The sequence below is a fragment of the Heloderma suspectum genome, chromosome 10 (genome assembly GCF_057233095.1).
Source record: "Heloderma suspectum isolate Gila_16-S chromosome 10, 16-S_ref, whole genome shotgun sequence".
Taxonomy (NCBI): Eukaryota; Metazoa; Chordata; class Lepidosauria; order Squamata; family Helodermatidae; genus Heloderma; species Heloderma suspectum.
Window position 1 is genome coordinate 2,795,682 of NC_139467.1, and position 23,028 is coordinate 2,818,709.

Genomic DNA, 23,028 nt, shown 5'->3' on the forward strand with positions numbered 1-23,028 from the left:
CTTGTCATTCCCTACCAAGAGCGCTTTCAGCGGGGATTGGGTCTTGAAGGGTTCTTGGCTACTACGGAGCAGGCCAAGCACTGCTTTGTTTCCTCCGTTAGCTCCTTCAGACTCTTGGCTGGGGACCAACATTTTGTGGGGGTGCTAGGGCTCCTTCATTTGAGGCTAGGCGCAAAGGGACACTGGGTGCCTGTGCCTTCAATAGCTCCCTGTTTGTTACTGGGCCTGGTTTAAGGCCTTGTTATTGATTGATGTACAAAGTCCTAAACAACTTGGGGCCAGGACATTTGAGAGCACCTTCCCCTGTACCAGCCTGCCTAGTCACAGATGCCATCGGCTTGGAGCACAGCCTTTGGGGTACTGGCTCTCTCTGTGGAACTCCCTGCCTGTTGATGTCAGGCAGGCACTGGCGTTGTTTTGTTTCCAGGGCCTACTGAAGACATTTGAATTTAAACAAGCTTTTCCACATTTTTATTGGCATAATCTGATATTAAGTATTTTAATCCTGTATTTCAATTATTTTTTCTTTCTATTTATTGTCCACCTCTTGGGACCCCTGTCAGATATACAGCAACATAAATCCTATAAATAAATAAATAAATAAATACACAAATAAATAAAATGGTTGCACAGAAGACGGAAGAGATTTTGGCAAATGCAAGTTCTCTCACCCACGTGCAACATGCCACGCAGCCCTCGCAATCCATACATGAGAGCGAAGGAGTCAGGAGGCCCAAGTGTCGTCCACACCTTTTTTTTCCACAACCGTTTTTATTAAAGTGTAAATGCAGGCAAACGCAAAGAACCGGGCACGCCGACTCCATCGCTTCATCAGCCAAGTCGCAGCCAGGCCCCTGAAGGAGGGAGACAGCAGCTGCAACACCCCAAGGAGAGGGTGTGAAAAGGGGACGTGGATTGTCTGGTCCCGTCCAACCTTGAAACGGTGCCTGTTTAAGAGGAAACCCGGCTCTTAAAGAAAGAGGGTTGCTTCCAGGTTGGTGGGTGTCAACTCTGAACTCAGAACTAAACTCAGCAGGCAGAATGGGAGATGTGGGAAAGAGGAGCATCGGACAATGGCAAGAGTAAGTTGCTCACGAACCCCACTTACGGGCTTTGGTTGCCAAGTCCTTGGATTTGGGGCCCTCGCCACCCACCACCAAGTCGGGCAGCCATCGACCACAGGACGGCACTGTCAGCGTGGTGGGGGCCCCAGAGGCGGTGCTGTATCAGCTTCTCTCAGAGATGCCAACACCCAGCATGCCATGCAGGCTGCTCTGGTGGAGCAGAGCATGCTGGGAGAACTAGCCTCTCCATGTGCAGTTAGCAGAGGAGAGTGCTGGGATGCCAAAGGGATCCTTGCTGTGCCCGCCCGGCCAAGGGCCTCCTCTACCCTGTCTTCTCAGACCTCCAGGTCAGAGGTGGGCTGGACAGAAGCAAGCAGCTGCCGGCCACTGGCAATGGGGCTCCGTCCATCTGTGTGTGGGGGGTCATCAGTGAGCTTGGGCCCTCTTTTTGGAGAGGAGGAGTTTCGTTTGGGATGCTTCGGAGAGTAGGTGGAAGGAACAGGGTGTGAGTGTGCAGGGTGGGGAAGAGAGAAGGGTGTGGTTCATTCTGCTTTTGCTTTGGCTGTTGGCAGCTTGGACAGCATCCTAGGGGGGGAAAAGAAGGGAGAGAAATTGAGCAGGTGTGGCAGGCGATAATTTCCCCATGTCTACAATGGCCTGCTTATCCAGGCTACCTGTGATTTGAGCCTTTATTTTGTTTTAGGAATGCACTCTTTTGTTGACTAATTGATGCAATGAATTGATTTTTTAAAAATGGGTTGATCAAAAAGGCATCTCCCAATTAATCAGTCAGTGGATATTTTAAATGCTTTTTAAAAAAACTGTGAATGGCAAGGCACCATTTTGAAACAAGGTCCCCTCTGGTGACGGAGAGAAGGGAGAACGCGTCTCTTTAGATGATGCGCTGCAACACATGCACGCATCTTCCAAAAAGCTTCTCCCGTTTTGGACTATTTTCCCCACATACAGAATGTTTGCAGATTAAATCAACGAAGTAATCAGCTGGCCAAAATTCACATTATTAATCAGCGAAGGTTTCTGTCAACAGGCGTCATCCCAAAGTTTACGCCAGCTTTCCCCAACCTGGTGTCCTCCAGACAGGCTGGACTACAACTCCCAACATGGCTGGCTGGGGGATGTTGGGAGCTGTAATCCAACACATCTGGAGGACATCAGGTTGGAGAAGATGGGCTTAAGCTGTCCGTTATTACCTTTGCAACATTTTGGATTTTCTCCAGGTGCTTAAATATTTAATTGAAATTCATGCTGAACATACATGCATTTGGTTGAAAAGTGCTGGGTGCAAAGCAGAGGGTGAGGGCCATCACTTCCAGCCTTGTTGCCTGAACTGCCCAGAGACACACAGCCAGCTGCTGTTCCAAACGGATTATTTGTCCCCCCAGCTCAGGACTGTCTCTGAGTGGCAGCAGCTCTGCAGTGTCCCAGGCAGAGAGACGTTTTGTCTGTGTAGCTGGAGATGCATGTGGGGATTGAACCTGGGACCTCCTGCATGCAAAAGCATATGCTGTGTGCCCCTGATCCGTGGTCCCCCTCCCTCAACTGCAGACAGTCTTTGTACATCACAAGAAGTTGGAATCCACAGTCAGCTGTGAACAAAAATGCATGAACACTAGCAACCTGCCCTTTTGTTCAAATATTGTCCTGGTTTACACAACGCAACAAGCCACAGTACGGGGTGAGTGTGGGTTGTCATTGAATTGTGGGTTGTTAATCACAAACCCACAGTTCACAACCCAACAACAAACCACGGGTTCTCTTTGTGAGTTGTTTGAGGTTCACAAACCATGGTTTGTTAGCATGGCTAGGTTCCCGAAACACAACAACTCACATTTCAGTGCCAACCCACAGTCAACCCGTACTCTGGCTTGTCATGTTGCGTGATGGTCCCTGAGCAAGCAGTGATGGCCATTTCCTGGTGTGGCATGAGAGGGTGCAGGCCTTCCCAACCTGGTGCCCTCCAGATGAGGTAGTCTGCCATTCTCATAAGCCCTCTGCTGGGCTGCGCGCACGCGTGTGTACGGCCCTACGCCATTTCTGGAGTGCACTGCACAGCCCTGTTTACCAATTACCTTCCAGTTTGTGTGACAAAAAACAGCATTTCCCCCCCTCCATCAAATAGCTAATACCTCAAAGAACACAGCAGAGCTGTGAACATTTTTTAACCAACAAACTTCACCAAATGACCCCACATGTAACACACAGACGCCGCAGAGGAAGTTTGCCCTGGAGGTAGACCCAGCTTCTTCCTCCAGGCAGCATCACATGAGCATCACATGCACAAGAATCCAGGCGGAGCTGGCGACAAAGAACACCGGGCTCCCCCCTCCCCACTTGAGGAAGGAACAGGGAAAGACCCATGTGGCGGACTCACGCATGGGACTTACTTCGCTCTGAGGTTACTCAGCTGATTCCTCACCAGCCCTACGTACTGGTCAATCTGTGCCTGAAAGGAGGTGAGGGGAAGGAAAAGGGGTGTCATTGAGGCGCATCGGCTAGAATTGTGATGAGGAGGCAGTTCAGCCATAAACTACGCTGATTCCAAAACACTGGAAGAACCGTCATCCATTCGACACTTTGTGAAACAAGAAAGCAGTGTGTGCATGCCTGCCTGCCCCCACAAAGAGCTACATGGTGCCAGGAATCCGTTTCCCATCCAATCCCTCCAAAACAGTAAAAGACCATTCCAGGTGTCATCTCCCCCCGCCCCCCACACACACACACTCGCCCCGCAACCTCATCTGTCCTTTCCAGCCAGCCATCTCTCTCTCCCCACTGTTTGTGGGGAGACTAAATGACAATATAAGATTATTGCCTTAACATTTTTAAGCATTGAGCATTTTTTTTTAAATGTCCCTCAAAATCCATTTTAAAACTTGGGTTCTCCTAATCTGTGGAGAGAAAGAATTTGGATGGGTGCCAAACCTCAGGTCTTTGGGCCATATCTGGCCCTGCCTGGGGCCCCAATCCAGCCCTCCACAGTTCCCCAGATGGCCACACTCCTTTCCCCCACCCACTCATCATTTGGTGGTTTTTCAGCTTTTGCAGGTTTCCCCCCCTTCTCAAAGGCTGAAATGCCTCTCCTCAGGTTTACTTACCCAAAGTAAGAGCTTTGAGCCAAAATTTGAAGGTATTTTGGGTCCTGCCCCCTTTGCCCCCCCCCCCCCAGTGGAATACAGCCTCTGAGAGCTTCTCCAAAGTGCACTTTGGCTCTCGGGCTGAAGGAAATTCAAGCCCTGGTATTTCATCACGGCTTTGCAAAAGAAATGGCAGAGATGCATACCAGTGAATTAAATCCTGGCTCAGCCATACATTTTGCCCTTTCTTCCCATGATTCAGCAGACTGTGTGTGTATGTATGATATCATGACCGGGGGGTAGCCAATGAGGATCATGTACAGCCAGCTCCTGCTTCAAACTGACACATCTAGTATTATTTTTCCTAGAGGTCACACAGGAGAGAAAAGGTACCTTTGGACTGAATGCAGCAAAGCTGCTTCTAGATTGTCACCATTGCTCTAAAAATGTTACTTTTGTCTTCAGTCCACCCTTACCCTTGGGTAATCACAAGCCAGACATGTGGGAGGAGGGGAACTTCCAAGTCAGCAGAAGTGGCTTGAATCCCTAGTATCTTTTCTTGGTGGGGGCATGGGGGGATTCCCTTTAAGAAAGTCTATCAGTTCCAGCAACCTTCATGACACCCACCTGATGTTGCCTGTACAGCAGAGGGAAGGTAAATGCACTTATCACACCTGGAGAAGGCAAAGAGAGAGAGAGAGAGAGGTGAACATCTCTTATGGCCTCTTTCGGCTTTTCTCCCCAGCACTACCTGGGAGAAACTGCAATTAGGGTAAATGGAGGTATCAACCTCCCCGCTGGTGTTTGAGCTAAGAGTCTTTCCAAAAATGTTGCTGGACTCAGGTTTTGAGGTGAAATACATGTTTTAAGAAAAAGCAACAATGGGGTCTTACAGAATCAATCCTTCCCACTTCTTGCTTCACCCTTGGCCCCCATCACACTGACCTGGTTCGCACATAATGCTAACCATTGGTTTATTTAACTCCTGGTTAACCTATGGTTTGTTGCCCTACCCAGGGCTTGTCTGGCAGATGACTGAACAAACCATGGTTTGTTTTCTCACTCCCTGGATTATTTGTTTCCCACCTCCTTCACCTCTCCCTCCCTGTATCCCAAATGCCTTTGGAATGCTATAGTACTGGCATGTAGAGTGGCTTCATGGTTTTTCTTTACTGCTTTTGCCTGCCACCCCTATAGCCATGAACAACCCACAGTTCTGAGTTCACACATAATGACAATCCATGGTTTAAACAGCCCAGAGTACACAAGCCAACAACAAACCATGGATTCTCTTCCTGGGTTGTTCATGGTTAACAAACCAAACCATGGTTTGTTAGTGCAACGACATTCACACATCACAACAACCCAGAATACAACAACCCATACTAGTGTTATGTGCAGACCTGGCCACTGTCTCTTTCAAACATTTGAGGGGGAACAGAAGTAACTACCACAGATCTTCCAACCAACCAACCTCTGGTCAAAAGTGCCATTTTTACACTAGTAAGGAAGCACTTCAAGGGAGAGTTCGGTTGCAAAATTGTAAGGGCACACTTTGAAATAAACTTTTCAGGGCACCTGTGCCTTTAACAGCAAAATTTCAACAGGTACAGCTTTTCATGGCATAGAGAAGTGGCCCAGAGTAAAGCTTCACTGCTGGAATTTCTGCTTACAATACGGTTCCTAACGGCACAGAAGACTTACAGACACGCGTACACACAGAGAGACACATTCACACGTCTAGCGCAGCCCAATAAACTTCTAATATGCGCTGCTCCAGACATGAGCAGTGTTCTCCCTTCCCAGCCCAGCACCTTACCCAGTATAAGCAAGGTCAGCCCGTTGAAGACCGCTCCCACGTACGTGAGGATGTAGAACAAGAAAGCAAACTGGAAGTGGACAGAGGAAGAAGAGAGGTGTAAGGAGGCTTGTCTTGCTTTGGATCTGTTCTCGCTGTGTAAAACTAGATTCAGAAAGTTCTGAGATCAAACAGAGTATGAAGACGCCTCCTCTTTGCCTCTTCAGGACCTGGAGGACTGGTTCCATCCTGCCAGGTCCCTAGCAAGATTGGAACTCAGCCTTTGGTTCCCCTACCCCAATCCCTAGCGTCTGCCACAGGAGAAAAGAGGGGTGGAGGGAGAGCAATATGGTGACAAAGTCCTGGCCGGGTCTGACCCTCTGGCAGTTGCTCAGGTTCTGCCCAATCATGAGACAAACAGCAGTTGATCAGGAAATTGTCAGTAAGAGCCAAGCTGGAGTTTGCTTACATTGCTTTTTGCGTCCATGTGTGTATCCCATATAGATCCATTCCCTCTCCCATGGTACCCTAGTCTGAACGCAGTTATTCGTTCATCACAACAGAGTGACAATTTATTCCCACCAAGGGATGTTTTCAGCATCTCAGAAGGCAAGAATTTAATGACAGGTATGAAGTTGCAAAGATGCTACTACTTATTGTGATCCTTCTTAAGCCACTGGCTATTACCAAGCAGGGCATCACCATCATGAATGTAAGGACACAAAGAACTGCCTTGCTGGATAAGACCAAAGTGGGTCTATCCACTCTATTATCCTGTTTCGAACAGTGGACAGCTGGATGTTCCCTTGGGAAACCCAGAAGCAGGGCATGTACACAACAGCACCCCAAACGACATGGTTTGTTCCCCAGCAAATGACATTCAAAGGTAGATTGCATCTGAATATGGAAGTTCTATTTACTGAGGTATCTTATTGCTAGGCCTCCCTTAATATGAACTGCTCAATGAGTTTATTAATGTGGGTATAATGATGATGTTATTGGTACTGGATACGGTTAACTGTCCTTTTGGTATGTTTTATGCTCATTTAAAGTTTTGATATGTTTTAAATGAACTGTTAATTGTTCAACTGTTGGTACTAAGAACATAAGAAGAGCCATGCTGGATCAGACCAAGGGTCCATCTAGTCCAGCATTCTGTTCACACACCTGCTGTTTCTACTTCTGGTTTCACTGCAGAATTAAGATCAGAACTCTACATGAAGTTATGTTCCTTTACTGCCTTTCCGTGCTTTCTACTACAAAAGCTCTATGTGGCAGTGTGGTTTATTGGAATAACACAATTGCACTGGTCAGGATTTATGGTTTGTTTTGCAATGCCAAAAGATACTGGATTTCCCCCCTCCAACACCCCTGCAAAAATGCTTTTAAAGAACAGAAGTGAAACTGAATGGTGACCAACGTCTTTTAAAGCACCTGTAAACAACTGTGAGTGAGCAATGGCCGAGAGGTGGTTATTTGCCATGACAGCTAAAAAAAATGGTACTCTTAACATTCAGAGGTTGTATACCTCTGAATAGCAGATGTGGGGGAACAAAGGACAGGGGGAAATGGATGCCTTCAAGCCCTGCCCATGAGCTTCCTGGGGTCATCCAGCTGACCACTGCTAGAAACTGGGTGCTGGGCTAAGATGAGGCTACCTGATCTGATCCAGCAAGGCCAATTCTTAGATTCTTGATGGCAGTGAAAATAAATTCATGAAGAGGAGAGGCGTATGGATGACTGCATTGTTCACCAGAGCTAAATATGGAACCTCTCTATTCAGAGGCAGTTTAGCTTTAGCCCTGCCCCAAATTAAGCTCTAAGAATACGATGAGCAGAGCAGTCACCTTAATGGACTCCACCATGTCATCCACCAGGAAGAGGCGCTGCAGGGACTTTGTGCCCGATGTGACGTAGAACACGACCCGCTCCGTCAGGTGCTCCAGCTGCTCTTTGGACAGCCCCAAGTTGGCATCGAGCTGGGCCCTGGCAAGGGGAGTGAGGGGAGGAAATGGCAGGTGGTCGTGTGAACACAGCAACCCTTTGGCACTCATTCCATGCAGCTCAAATTAGGAATGCCCCTCGCAGTGAGGAGAACTGGGGAGGGGGGCACTCCAGTCGTTCTTAAGGGAAGGTGATGTTATTTTCAAGCAAGGTGCGGGGGGGGAGGGGGGATTTGGGGTACTATTAAAACAGGGGTGCAGAACCTTAGGCCCAGGGGGCCAAATCTGGCCTGTATGGGGTCCCAATCCAGCCCAGATAGCTCCCTCCCCCTGGCCACAGCCCCTTTCCTTCCACCATTTCTGGTGGTCTCCTGGTTCTGCAGCCCTGCATTAAAGGGTCAGTGGAGGCTGGTGGCTCCAACTTCAGTGGGGCAGAGAATCCACTCCGGGTTTCAGTCAGAACCACTCAGAAGCAGCTATCCAAGGTGCGGAGCCAGTCAGAACTCTTGGAGAGCACCTTGGATACTCCTTCCAAGTTCTGACTGAAATCTCGGAGTGGATTCACCACCCCACTGCCATTGGAGCCACCAGCCTCCACTGGGATGCGTGACTGCAGCACAGAATGATCTGCCCCAGCAAGGCAGCTCACTCCAGCGAAAAGCTTCTCCTGAACAAGCCCCGCTGCTCTTGCGCCACTCCGCTCCAGCACAAGGAGGCTTGCGCGTGAGACCTTCCCGGCGGTGGAGTGTGCCCCATGCTGGTTCGGGTAAGCTGCAGGGGTGCCCTGCGGAGTCCTCCCACCCCCGGGTGCTGAGCTGTCTGGGTCTAGCCCAGGCTTACTCACTGGAAGGGGTTCTTCCCCTCTCCCCGGTGAACGACCTGTAGCGCTTTGCTGTAAACCCTGAGAGCGAGGGTGACACTGAGGGCAGCCAGGGAGACGTAGGAGGCCACACTGATGATGCTGAAATGCAGCAGGCAGAGCAACGCCACCATCAAGGCAGTGAACACAAACGCCGATTTGCGGGTGTCCCGCCAGTATACCAAGTCTGCCACTACAGGGAGAACATTGGAACAGAAAACAAACAAAACGCAAGGACGTTATGCTGATCCCCAAAGCCAGAACCTCTCGGCTCTGAGGTGGTATGGAATCTTGCCTTTGAAAGAGAGAGGGAGAGAGGGGGAGAGAGAGAGAGAGAGAGAGAGAGAGAGAGAAAGCAAGCAAGCAAGCAAGCCAGCCATGTCTCTAGCCCTTATGACTGCACTGTGAGAAACTTCTGCTACTCCATGATCCATGACCTAACATGTAGCAATAAAAGCACTTGCCACCATGATTTTCTGTTCCCTCAAATGATTCTAAACACCCCCACAGCCCCACACAGAAAGCAACGCAGTTCAGCTAGATCTAGGACCTGTACCCATTGGTTTGGCTGACTTTTATAAACCTGTTTGAAAGTTCTCCTGTTTGTCCTACCGTTTCAGCCCTGCACGGGGGCTTTCCACACCCAGCCACATTTTTACTTCCCTCCCAACAGTTACACTGAGCCCTCCATACCTAATCCATTCCCCTTCAATAGTTAAAATACATCTGAAGGTTCTGTGATGTCACAGCAGCCAGAGGGTGGGGTTTGCGTTTACAAGAAGGTAACATGCAAGAGTCACTTTTAACCCTACTCTATTTAAGACATACATTTTGGCCAAATTGGGGCGGGGGGTGTAGAGAGACCCTTAGTGAAATTAAGCCCCACAAAACTGACCCCCGGACATTCCCCCAGTTTTAGCCAAATCACACGTCCCCTCCCACAGTCTTCTAAAAACAGTACCTGGGGGGTCATCACAAAACCTAAGGGGCCTGGGGCTCATCTGGCCCCCTGGTGATACAAGCATCTGTGATTCCTATCTGGGCAGGTTGGATGTTTATTGAAGACAAACTGTAGATCCCTAAGCCAAGGGCTGTGATGTTTCCCCTTGCAGGCAGGCGCTCCCCGCTGGAATAAGTCAATTTCACACCAAGAGGAAGAACTCCGAGAAGCCCGCCTGAGCCTGAGGCCAAACTCGGCAAGGGAGGGGAGCTGCCTTGGCAATGGGCACATGAGGGAGACACCCTTTCCGCTTCCCAAGTGTGGTGGAGGAAGGGCCTTCTCATTCCCCAGAGCTGCTGCTCCTTTGAGTCAATGTGCTGGCCTCTCCCCAGATTTCTCCAACCTAGGATGGCGGTGGCAGGTCCCACGAGCAAAAGAGAAACCAAGGCTGGGACCTCAGAACTATGCTGGCTGCTCACCATGCGTTGGAGCTACACTTGGCCACACTGGCTGAGACAGGACCTGTGAAAATCCACCAGCAAGAGCCCTACAGATGTGTGGGACTACAACTCCCAGAATCCCCCAGCCAGCTGTAGTCCAACATCTGGAGTATACCAGGTTGGGGAAGGAGCACAAAACTATCCTTTGTCTCCAAGATGGGAACAGCCAGCCTGGAAGCCTCCCCTTTGTACCCAGCAGCCACGGCCTTTTCATCTCAGACGTGCGTGGCTGCAGTTACTCATGGGTGACGAGAAAATGCTCCACACATCCCCAGTGGCACTCTTGAGCCCAAGTTCCATGGCCAAGGTATGGCATGGGTCATGCCTGCTTGGAGACACGTCCCTGTCCTGCCAAGGAGAAGCCTATGGGCAATAAGGCCTGACGGATACCATGGCTTCTGGCCGGCTGTTTTGCCCCCACCCCCAACCACTGGCTGGAGAGAACCCGTGCCCTTCTCAAGGGCTAAATCGGGGAGCCCCCGCTGGGCAAATGTCTTGCCCCTCGGCTTGCAGCTTCTTGATCGGCCCCCCCGGTCCTGCAGTGGAGGAGGGGATGGAAACGAGAGGCGGTGGAACAGAATGCCTGCAGCTGTCAAATGCCTCTTGTTCCCCCGCCCCCAATAACTGACAGGCCCAAATGCCAGGCAGGCCACTCAGCGGGTCTGGTCGGCACGAGAGATTCAGGTGGGGCAGGATCAGAAGGGCTGGCCCGGACACGGGGATTTGGGGGTTCCCAGCCACCCATCTGCTCCAGCAGCCACACCATTCCTCCAAACACCTACATTGGCTCCCCTGATCTCGTACCCCCACGCACGCACAGACAGCTGTCCACGGGCTCCAAGGTTGGGCTCCACGTTCTGCCAGGTGTCCCCCATCCCATCCTGGGTAGCCCAGTTCAAGCTATTTGGTCAACACTGGCCCCCGTGCCGGCTAGTGAGCCTCCCCCCCCCACTTCCTCCACAAAGATCCGTCCACCCATCTGTCATCCTCCAGCCCTCACCCAGCTGTGCCCCCTCAGGGTATTCTCAAAGGGAGGGAGGGCCCCACCTCTGTTAGCCATGGCGACCCCTTTTCTTGCAGCTCCGACGCTCCTTGCAGCTCTGCGGGAGCCTCACCGCTCAGCACGGCTGCCTGGCTGGGGAGGGATGCGCAGTCATGGGAGGGGGACTTGGGAGCGCATGTCAGGGCAGAGGGGGGAGCTATTTATAGCTGACGAATCCCAGCTGCCGTCTCCCATCACAGAATCCCCCGTCTTGTCTTGTTCTGGTGGCCAGAGAAGGTTTTGCCAATCCAGGGGCCCTCGCAGGGAGGGGCTGCACCACCAGCCGAGGGCGGTGAGCTGGCAGCTCATGGAGCAGGCCTCCTGCCCTCCATCTGCAGCCAAGGAGTGGGTGGGGGGTGAATGGGGGGGGGAGATTTTAGCCCCAGAAGGGTGGGAACAGGGTTTAATTTGAGCCATGGCTCAGCCTGAACCTGTTTTCAGCATCACCATTGCAGCAATGGGAAAGAATAATTGGATAGGCCCAGTAGGTAAATGTACCTTTTTAGGAGGACCAACAGAAGGACTTTGCAGCTTTGGGGAGTTTCACAGAAGTCTTTGTCAGATGCAGAGTGCTCTGTAACACACAAGCTTTGCATCGTCTCCTATGTCAACCTACATCAGTTTGATAAAAGGCACCATGTATTGTTTTTAGGATATTTTATGAATACCGCCCTGAAATACTTTTTGGGATAAAGGCACATTTATAAAACTTTAAAATAAATACATGCATATCTTTACAACCTTGATGTCTTGAAACTTTAAAAAAAGAAAAAGAAAAAAAGGGCAACACACTTGAACATGAGAGGTTAAAGGAACAGTATGTAAGAATAAGAAACTGTAGTTTTTTCCACCCAGAATAAATGTTGGGCCGCCCCAAATAGCACACCCATATCACTGGGAGACCATCTTCTACAGCACACTTCAGTTCCTTATTCAAGCTGCTCATGCAGGCAGATCCGTATGAAAAAAAGGGACCCGAGAATGAGGAACTAGGAAACAACTTCAGCCCCAAAGGCATAGCAGGCGGAGTGTGAGAGAGACAAAAAGAGTCCCTTTGCAGGCGTTGCGCCCCAGAGCCAGCTGGCCTTGGGGGAGTCTTTGGGAGCTGCACGAAGGAGGCCTTCCTGCCTCCAATTTGTGCTGCTCTCACCACAGCAGCTGAATATACCCGCTGACTCGACTCGGCTGCTATTCTACTCCAGGCATGTTGCCAGGGGCCGTGAGTGGGGATGTTTCCTGGGCAAAACAGGCCCTACGTAGGCCAGCATCGTGAAACCAAGCAAACAGGGAAGTGCGGGCATTCTGCAGTTCAGCAGCACAGGGAAGGGGTGGAGGCAGCATGCTGGAAACTCACAGACACCATTGTCCAGGAATCCCTGGAAAGCAGTCAAAGAATATATGTGTTTGTGAGCTGCAGAAGAAGGCCTCTAAGCAGAAAACCGGAACATTTCGTTGCTTTCTTTTCAGTACCCCATGGGGGGTTTCTAGTCCTCATGAATGTGGCAAAATAATAATAATAATAATAATGAAAACACGTTCCCAGGGTCTGCAAACGCTTACAAAGCAGAATTGGGCCAGGGTGGGTGGGGGGAGAGGTATTAAGGAATGGAGCACAGTGAAGAAGAAGGCAGGATGTTCCTATTAATTAGGTCGTGCTGCATAGAATGCCAGCATAATTGAACTTACAGAGGAAGCGACCGCACGCCAAATCAGACTCTTGGGCCGTCACCAGGCCCTCGCCAGGACCCAGACTCTGAGAAGGGACCGTGTTTCAGCGGCAGAGGCCACATTTTGCATGCTGGAGATCCCAGGTCCAATCCCGGGCAGCATCTCCAGGTACAGCCAGGAAAGACTTCTCTGCTTGAAGCGGAGGGCCGTTGTCGCCAGCCGGAGCAGACAATACCGGGCTATACGGACCCAGGGTCTGGCTCCGTACAAAGCTACTTCCGCTGCTCCTATCTCAGGCAGAGGTTTATCCCAGCGCCGCTACTTCAGACTCTGTTACTGGGAGACGCACTCTGGGACCCTCGTTGTGCGGAGCAGATGCACTGCTGCTGAACTATCTATTTGGTTTCATGACGGGTAGTGCTAGAACCGTTTTCAGTTTCCCTCCCGCCTCTTTCTGGGACCAGCAGGGCATTTGATCAGTCTGGGAACCTCCCAGAAAGGCATCCCTCCCCTGACCTTGTCGTCTGCTCACCTATGATGTATATTTCCAGAGTGTTCCCTGATTGGTCTGGTTCGACTTCATGTTGCTCTGTGATTGGTTCCTGGCCTGCCCCCTCTTCCTCATGGTCCCCCTCCATCTCTTCATCCTGCAGTGGGAGTTGGCAGAACTCCGGTGAGGTCAGTGCTCGGGGTTGGACGGAGTCAGCACCACAAGGGCCCCCCTCTTCAGGCTGGGGCGCTAAGGCGTCAGGTGGCAGGAGGTCCTCCAGGGAAGCATCTGCTGTATCTGTAGAGTTGACAGCCCCACATACACAAGGTCACAACTTTTTTTGCGGGGGGTTGCTGTGGATTAATTAATCTGGAATTGTGACCACCCCTGCTTCCTTACTCACAGTTTTACAGATTAACACATTTTTTTGTGTTAGAAAACTCTGTGACATTTCTATAGTTAATATTTGTATCAGGCGCAAGAGGGCTTCCAATGTTCACTTTTAGCTCTTGCTCTTAGCTCTTCAGTGCCTGAGATTTCAGGGTTCACCATATGGAGGCACACTGTAACAAGGAATTACTCCTTAATGTGGGCTAGTATCCCCACTTCATCCATAAGCCCAGAAAGAGTGGGGAAGATCCACAGTTGACCACTCCTTAGCCAGCCAGATTGTGGTTAAACTGTGCTAACTAATCCATGTTACATATCACCCCAACAGTGAGTGGGAGAGAAGGACAAGGGATTGGGTGCTCCTATCCTTTTACAGTGACCTGGTTCACACAATCAAAATAGTCCACTGCGGGTTGTTTAAGCCACAGTGGGCTGCAGTGCTTTCCAGGCAGGATTTGCTTATTCAGTGCTGGGCCGCAGCTTGTTGTGTCATGCGAACCCAGGGACCGTGGGTTATGCAAAGGTTAAACAACATAACCTAGCCTCGCATAACCCAACAACAGACACTGGGTTCACACAACACAGTAAGTGTGGGTTGTCATTGAACTGTGGGTAGTCATTGAAATTTAAGTTATTGTATTGACTGAACCCAGCTGTGCTAACAAACCATGGTTTGTTAATCACGAGCAACCCATGAAGAGAACCTATGGTTTGTTGTTTGGATGTGAAAGTGGGTTGTTCATGGTTTACAAACCATGATTTGTTATCACAGCTGGGTTCAGACAATATGATAACCCATGTTTCAAGAACAACCCATGGTTCAACAACCCACACTCAACCCATACTCAACCCTTGAGTGTTGTCTGAACCCAGCCCATGTGTTATGCCACATCTTAAATAAGCCATGGTGGGCTGTTCAGTCATACAAACTGGCCCAATGAATCCCCAATCTCTTGTTCTCCACAAAAAAGCATGTCACAACCACATTTTGCTTTTCGCATTGGAAATATCACACACACACACACAGTCTCTCTAAATTTTAAACTTCCCTATTTGGAAAAATCACCATGGCAGAAACATTCCGACCTCCTGCACTTTGACCATTCTTGATATCTTTTCCCTTAAAAATAGTAACAAACTATTTTTGGCATTCAGGCCTGTTGAAAACTTTCAGAGACAGATATATGAATTTGAAACCCTGAGTCTCAGCACATCATGCATTTCAATTCTGAAATCCTGGCAGGATCCCACCTTCTGCAATTTCCCCTATTTTGAAACCGGCCAGATTTTTACGAGCCTCATGAGATGCCCAAAGAAACAAAAGGCAAGGCCCGTGTTCCAGAGCCACATTTCTAACCTACCTCCCTCCCGCGTTTCCTGCTGCTGCTGCCATTTCAGGGTTTCGTTTTGTTTTCATTCATTGGGTTTATGAGTTGCCCTACTGGCACAGTTCCTGGGGCTCCCCCTCTCCCTGTACCTGAGCATGACCCACTGCTGCTGCTGCTGCGACCACTCCATCTGCCCTCCAGGGCCTGCTCAACAGGGCTGTGGCGCAGGGGTCCTGGCGCCCCCTTGCCTTCCACCAGGTCCAGTTCATGGATGCAGCTGCCCGTGTGGACATCCCAGCCCGAGAAGGGGTCCAGTCCGGGGCAGTCGCCCGGTGGCAGCGCCCGCTCTCCCTCGGGGGACGGGCAGAGGCTGGGAATGTTCTCCAAGCTGTCCCCCAGAGCCGGCACAAAGGTCTCGCAGGCTTCGGTGCGGGGCAGCGGGGCCCGGGCCCGGCGGGTCTGAGAGTCACGCCTGCCCCGGGGGCCATGCTCCCCCAGCGTTGGGCTGCTGTTGAGGGGTGCTGCGATGGTGATGTAGGAAAAGGTCAGCTCCCGCGGTGTCCCCCACTCCACAGAGGCCTCCTCCTCGTCCTCAGAGAACTCCCGCGCCGTCTGCAGTTCGGGGAAGTCGGATTCATCATTGCCACCTGGGGCAGGAAAGGACAACGGTTGCCACTTGGGGGACAAGGTCACCCCCACCTGGAAGTCCAGGCTCCCCTTTTCTCTGTGCCGGAGGTCACAAGGTGCGTGAGTGGAAGAACCCAGGCACACTTCAAGTGGGTACACCTAACGTGTGTGGAGGTCGGGGCGCCTGGCTCTGGTTTTTAATGGGAGTCCTGGGCAAGCCAAGGAGCATAAAGAGAGTCTGTTGGCCGGATCAGACCAATGGGGTCCCATCCAGCCCAGCACCCCCGTTTCCACAATGGCCACCTAGACGCTCTCAGGAAACCTACATAGGAAGCTGCCTTATACAGAGTCCAACCAGCCCAGTATTGTCAACACTCTCCAGGGGTTCAGGCAGGAGCTTTTCCTGCTCTTCCTAGAGTTGCTGCCAGGGATCAAATCCGGGACCTTTTGCATGCAAAGCAGGCACTCCACCACAGAGCGACAGCCCCTCACAACACACGAAGTAAACAGCCCCCACACACGCACACACTATTGTTCCTTAACATCTGGTACACCGAAGACATTGTCATTGGCCATGCTGGCTCGGGATGATAGGAGTCATAGTCCAGAACATCTGGAGGGCACCAGGTTGGGGAAGGCTACTATATACGAACTCTAGATTCCGTTCTCCGAGTGTGGATCCCTAGGTAACCAAAACAGCACCATCCACGCACAAGTGGGAGGTAGCAGCAGCCTTGGGGGAACCCCAAAGTTTGCAGAGGTACAAAACATCCTTACTGCAGGGAAAAGAACCTTAAGGGGGGTTAAAACTAAAACATCCTAATGAGGAATGAGTATGCACAGTGGTCCTGGAATGCTGGCTGAATGTTGGGAGCAGGGGGTGGGGGGATGGAAGCATAGGGGGAACGGGTGGAATGGAGGGCCCTGCGGACTGGCTGGCAACCCGAAGAGGAACTCTCCACGCTGCAGCATTCTGCTGCAGTTCCCCATGTCATGGCTAATAGCCATTGGCAGGCCTCTCTTCCTTCCTGAATGTAATTTTCATCTGAAGCCAGAAAAGAGGAGTCAACTTTGGTGAAGAAGGTCAGCTGGGGAGGAAGGAACATAAGAACATAAGAAGAGTTCTTCTAGCCTGGCATCCCGTTTCCCACCATGGGCAAGCAGAGGCCTCCTAGGAAGCTCACGAACAGGACAGGAGGGCAACAGCCTTCTCCCACTCTGGCTCTCTGAGCAACTGCTATTCAAAGGTAGACTCCCTCTGCACCTGGAAGTTCAATTTTGGTGATGTAGCTAATGGCCATGGGCAGGCCTTCCCTCCCTGCTCCTCCTCCATGGATCTGTCTAACCCACCTCTAGGAGTCCCCTTGCACTGAGGCATGGCTTGGAGGAGCGTGGAGGGGGACCTGGGGAAAGGCAATGGCCAGTCTCACGAGGCACAGGGCCCCCGAGATCTGGCGGTGATCTGGCCTTCCTGAACAGAAGATGTGCCCCGGAAACACACCCCCCCGCCATACAGTGGCTCGGCTACCAAGCCCCTAAGCCAGGCTTGGACTCCGGCAAGCCTGTGACCTTTGCCAGCTCCTCCCGTTCGCCACGGGCACTCACCATCTGTGGAATCAGGTGTAGTAGAGGCAGTAGAAGGAGACTCTTCTGCAAGAAACCGAGAGGCAGTCTTAGAAGCTATGACCACACACAGGTGCACTAACACAGCCTTCCTGGTCCTCCCGATGGGCTGGACTACAACCCCCAGCATCTCCCAGCCAGCCATGTTAGCTGCATTAACATCTGGAAACCCGAAATGGGGTGACTGAAATGTGTCCCCGGTTCGAATCACGCTTAGGTGGCCTCCTTAGGCAAACAACTGTTAGCACTGAGGAGGCCCAGCTTCAAATCCCCACTCAGACATGAGGCTTACTTGGTGACTGTCTCCCAGCCCAACCTACCTCACAGGGTTGTTGTGAGGATAAAAGTGAGAGGAGAACCATGTGACTTGCCCCAAGTCCTTGGAGGGAGAGGATAACTGGCACAGAAAATAAATACAGAGTCAAATCATCAGCCCATTTACTCTGATTGGGAGAGGGCATTCCAAGAGCTTTCTCAGAGATCCCTTAACTGGAGAGAATGGCAGATTAAACCTGTGTCCGCGTACGAGGCAAAGCTCTACCACTAAACATTGCCTTCTAAAGTGTTCAGCTCTTCAGGGCCAACAAGGGAGTCATGCCCTAATCTAAGCTGTGTTGGACTAGTAACACCATCACCGTTTTGATGTAATCGATTTGGGTGTTTTTTATATTCAGAGTAACAGAATGACAGAACGAAAGAGTGCAAGACGGGGCACTAGGTGCTTGTCCTGAGGAGGTTACAATCTAAACCTTGACCATGGATAGAGAATAGAGGGATGGGAGAGGCCAGGGTAACTAGGGATGGATGTGAGCAAATGCAGAGACAGATCAACTTCTGTGGGAAACACACACTGCACAGGCATCATAGGTGTGAGTACCTGCCTCTCTAAACATCCACATGCATGTGCCTGAGAGAGTGGCCAAGTGCCAAAGAACAAACAGCTCCTTCACTTTGAACAGGTATGCAGAAGAGAAGCTTTCAGCAGGAATCACTTTTCTCCCCCCTACATGACCCTCTGCACCTGCCAGTCTTCTCTCTTCTGCAATACTTGTGGGACTGGGTAGAACCCCTGTCTGCCTTTGTATCTGCTCGTCCAAGAGATAGAAGCAGACAGGTGAACATATAAAGCTAATAAAAGTAAGTCCAGTGTTGCAGGTTGATGTTCAAGGTGAGTCTTGGGTCTGAAAAGATTGAATATTACTGCTCTAAAAAAACACTAATAATTGCTTTGTGTTATTACTGTTACTACTATTGCTGTTGCTATTATTAATAATAAGGATATGATTCAGCACTTGACTGCTGACATGTCAGTTTGGACTAGTTGTATCCACTTGGTCTGCCCCGACACATGGAGAACCAATGCCTCCTGCCTCAGTCCTGCACACAGCCACCAGCACACGATCCAGGAAATGATCTCAGCTCACCCCACGGAGGGCGGAAGCCCAGGAGCATCTAATGCGCCATCTGGAGCTGTGCCATACCTGGTGCATGTGGATAAACCTCACCCTGCAGACATGCTGGCTCTCCCTCCGTTGTTTCCCCTGCTTCCCCACTCCACCCTCCAGCAGCAGAAACATCAGGAAGCAACTGATGGATTCACATGCCTGGAGCCAGTCACTAGGGGGGGCTTTGCCGCCGTGCCTCCGCTTACTCCACACACCACAGCTACCCGCTAGAGGGCATCACCAGGGCCCGAGTCCTGATTTGGAACTGGGATTCTGATTGCCAATTACTCTTCTCTGGTTTGGAATCCAAATTAAATTAAACATTCTCGAATAAAGGAGTGCAGTCTTGGGGTGTATACCAACCTCCCAATTCTCCCTTTTATATTTTGCATGGTTTAATTATCAGTGTTAAGGGATATGAGAGAGAGAGAGAGAGAGACAGAGAGAGAGAGAGAGAGAGAGAATGGTGCTTTACATTACAAAGCAGGGCAGGGCAGGTCCCTATTCTGAGGAGCTTGCAATCTAAAATAGTTACAGGGGAGACAGAAGCAGAACAGGAGGGAAATGGAGGCAAGGGGAGAAGAGGCATTTCTTTCAGTTACACATAGCAAGGTTTAGTTATACTTGGGTACAGGGCATGGAGATGAAGGGACTGTGCCATATACTTTTTGGGGATTCCTCCTAAAAACCAAGGTTGAATTTTTGTCCCGAATAATGCTACCTAGCCCCAGATTGCATACATGAGTGTCCCTATTTACAGAGGGAGCAGCCTATCCCTATTTTACTTTTTGAGAGATGGTGGAAGATTCTTTTTGAACATTCTGTCACTATGCCCAAAAACTGTGTTATCATTCTTGATGCTTCCTCTCTCTGCATCCCTACTCAGGATCTCCAAAAGTTAAATCTCTGAGTGAAGGTGGATTCCCCAGCCATACCTGGAATGCTGGGGACTGGACCTGTGACCTTTTGCATACAAAGCAGGGGCTCCACCACTGAGCTACAGCCCTCCTCCTTTCCTGTTTTTCATACGATTTTGCTCGTGGTTATTTTAGTGGTCTAAACTCCCCCAAAGAGTAGGGCCGGCCTGCAAATTTTGAGTTGAGCCTTTTGGCAAGTGGCTGCACCTTGACCTGCTCTGTTCTTTTACAGGTGAACATCTGATCTGCGCCATACACAAGGTTCAAATTTTTGAATACTAAAGGTTTTCTATTATGTTACCATGTTGGGAACCACCCAAAGAGCTTTGGCTATTAGGCAGTATAGAAATGTAATGAATGGATGATCCAGTCTACTTGGATAAACCCATCAGAAATGTCCATGTGTGCTGCATTTCGCACACATACACACATGTAAGAATTTAGGAACTCAGGAAGCTGCTGTATATCGAATCAGACCCTTGGTCCACCTAGCTCAACATTGTCTGCACCGACTCTCCCTCCAGGGGTTCAGGCCGGGGTCTTTCTTTCCCAGCCCTACCCGGAGGTGCTGCCAGGGATTGCACTGGGACCTTCTGTGTGCAAAGCAGGGGCTCTGCCACTGAGCTACAGCCCTTCCTCATAGATGTGTTTTCCTCTGAAGTTAGTGTGGATAGCTGAAACCTGTTAAATGGGCAATCCCTGGAGGGCCAACCTGTCTCAGAACGCCCTGGGGCCAGATAGACAAGGAAGCCCTCTTCCAATGGGGAAACCTCCTGTGTGTGGTTTCATGAAGGCACATTCTGTAACCCGTTGCAGAACTGTTTCTGTGCTTTCCCCTTGCTTCTTTTACCATGCCCAAATACACTTCAGAGGCTTCCAGCTAAGACCTTTGCCAGAGTTCCATACAGCTCCCCCAAGGACCCAGTCTCCACATGGGGCACCCCACAACTTCAGAGAACCTTCGGTTGGCATCATGGCAGAGAAAACGCCTTAACAGAACAGAAGCCCCACAAAGGCCTATGCAAAACCAAAGAATAGTCACCTTGCTGCTGTTGCAAAGTTCCAGGGGCATGCTTGGAAGTGCATTTAGCAGGACTCCCACAGGCCCATAAAAGAGGCAGTGTCAAATGCCAGGGCATTTATGTTTGATTGCCTTAATTACCTGGTTATTCATTTGGACCAGGCAGCTCTTTTCTTCCCCCAAACCCAAAATGCATTTTAGAAGTGAAATGTTGCATTTCAACACATTTTTTGGCTTTGCTTGAAATCTCAGTACAGTACCACATCCAGCCATCTCCACTGGGCTGGGGAATCGATGGCCTAAACAGCTGCCCAGTTATGAGCAGAGACAGGAGCAAGGCTGGTCTGGGGCAGAAATACCCACCTCATTCCAACCTTCCATGCTGGCTGGAGGATGCTGGGAGCTGTAGTCCAACACATTTAGAGGGTACCAGATTGGGGAAGGCTGCCTTACAGTACAATCCTATGCATGTTTATTTGAAAGCAAGCCTCCACAGGACTTACTCCTTAGTCAGTGTGTTTTAGATTGCCACCCAAAGCAGACAGATTCCTTCCCATGGGCCTGTCCTTTAGACACCCAGCAAAATGCAAGAGATGACCTCTACACATACACCAACAACTTGCTTCTACACAGCTTTGAATCACAAGACACTTCCTACTGCCCCCTCCCCTTTTTAACTTGGGAAAGACGCTCAACACATTATAGGGTGGGGTAGACCTAAACTTAAGATGTGCTTAGCCCCAGAAACTCCTTTTTCCAGCAGCAGAGGCTCAACCCTGGAACATGTGAATAATAACAAAGCACTCCACCCTAGGCATGAGCAGAGTGCACATTGTGAGCGTGGGCCCATCCTTCAGCACTCACCAAACACAATTAAGGCACACATTTGAACATGGGTGGGGGGAGGTTCCACGGGCAGGGGGTCCTGCTCTCAGATGTATAAACAAGGCTCTGGAGGCCCATCTCAGCACTAGGTGGAGGGGGACCATCTAAAGTTTTGGGGGAAGCAGCATTGAATCCGTTTGTGACCTTTTGCATCCAGACCCCCAAATTTAGAGTGGAACTCCCCCTCCCCGCCCCGGCCCCGGCAAGGCACAAGACCCATTTAACTGGATGGCGATGAGATTTTAGGTCTGTCGTTCTCCTTGGATTCCTGCCCGCCCCGGAATGGGCTTTGCTTTTAAGTAAATTAATCCACTTCCCTGGAGAAGTGTGGGGGTGTTTTGCGGGAGGGGAGCACATCGGGCTCTTCGCCTTCCCCCGCCTGGCCCAGCCCTCGTCTGCCCCCACCCGCAGTCCCTGCCCCACGGATACCTACTGCAGTGGGCAAATCCCAGGACTTGACCCATCGCCCCGGCAGCCGGCCGCCTCGAGGTCCATGCGTGATGCCCGCGCGGTGCGCTGTGGCCGCGCTGCCCTCGCCCGCCGCCGCCGCCGCCGGCTCATCTCCCCGGCCCCATCGCGCCCCTGCGGCTCGCCCGGCGGGCAGGGCGAGGGCAGCTGCCGGAGCGGCGGGCCCCGCTGCGCCTCCCGCCCGGTGCCCGGCCCGGCCTGCCTCCGGGGGCCTTGGCGAGGCCGGGGCGGGGGCTGCGGCAGCCGCGGGTCCCAGAAGCGGGGGAGAGCGGGAGCGAGGAAGCAGACAAAGCGGCGAGGAGGCGGGCAGGGATGCGGCAGGCGCAGCAGCGGACAAAGGGAGCGAGCGACGGAGGGGAGGCTGGGGGTGGAGAGGAGCGCCCCCGGGCGGCGGGGCTGCGATCAACTGGGGTGGGGTGCGGGGGTGGCTGGGAAGGGGGGTCGTGGCCGGGGGGAGGGAGGCGGCACCCCGTCTTTCTTCCTGACGAGGGAGAGGCCCGCCCTAGCTGGATAGGTGCTGCCTGCCACTCAGCACCACCACGGCCCCTCCTCCTTTGCCTGCAGAGCAGCAGCAGCAGCAGACACCGCGCGCACCGGCGGGGCTGAGCACCACCAGCAGCACCGTGCGCGCGCACGCGGCCCCCTCCCCCCGCATACCTCCTCCGCGCCACACACCGCCTCGTCCCCCAGGCGCGCGCGAAGCGCGCGTGGCACAACGGGCAGAAAGGGTGGCAGATCTTGCGCGCCTCCAGGACTCCGCACCCAGAAAAGCAGGATGCCGCAACCTACATAAATGGACTCTTTCTTTCTCATCCACAGTTCTGCCTCCTGAGATCACGCCAGGCAGCCCGGCCCTCAATCCGTTCCAAACTTCTTCACAGCCATAGGGGCTAGAAACTTGCTCTAAACATAAAAACAGATTGCA

General features: G+C 51.4%; 1 protein-coding gene across 2 annotated transcripts; it reads right to left on the minus strand.

The window, feature by feature from the left end:
- Positions 1-538: 538 nt before the first annotated feature.
- Positions 539-22,195, minus strand: RTN2 (reticulon 2). Of its 2 annotated transcripts, XM_084814300.1 has the most exons (10): positions 22,069-22,195; positions 17,350-17,394; positions 15,267-15,764; positions 13,442-13,696; positions 8,745-8,952; positions 7,805-7,943; positions 5,979-6,048; positions 4,787-4,833; positions 3,470-3,528; positions 539-1,649 (listed from the first exon to the last, which is right to left on the minus strand). In XM_084814300.1, exons 1-10 carry the CDS (start codon positions 22,097-22,099, stop codon positions 1,607-1,609), a joined length of 1,395 nt encoding a protein of 464 aa, XP_084670426.1. In that variant the 5' UTR covers positions 22,100-22,195; the 3' UTR covers positions 539-1,606. The 2 variants fall into 2 exon arrangements, with proteins under 2 accessions (XP_084670426.1, XP_084670427.1); XM_084814301.1 differs by lacking the exons at positions 13,442-13,696; positions 15,267-15,764; positions 17,350-17,394; positions 22,069-22,195 and adding an exon at positions 11,247-11,491.
- Positions 22,196-23,028: the final 833 nt, after the last annotated feature.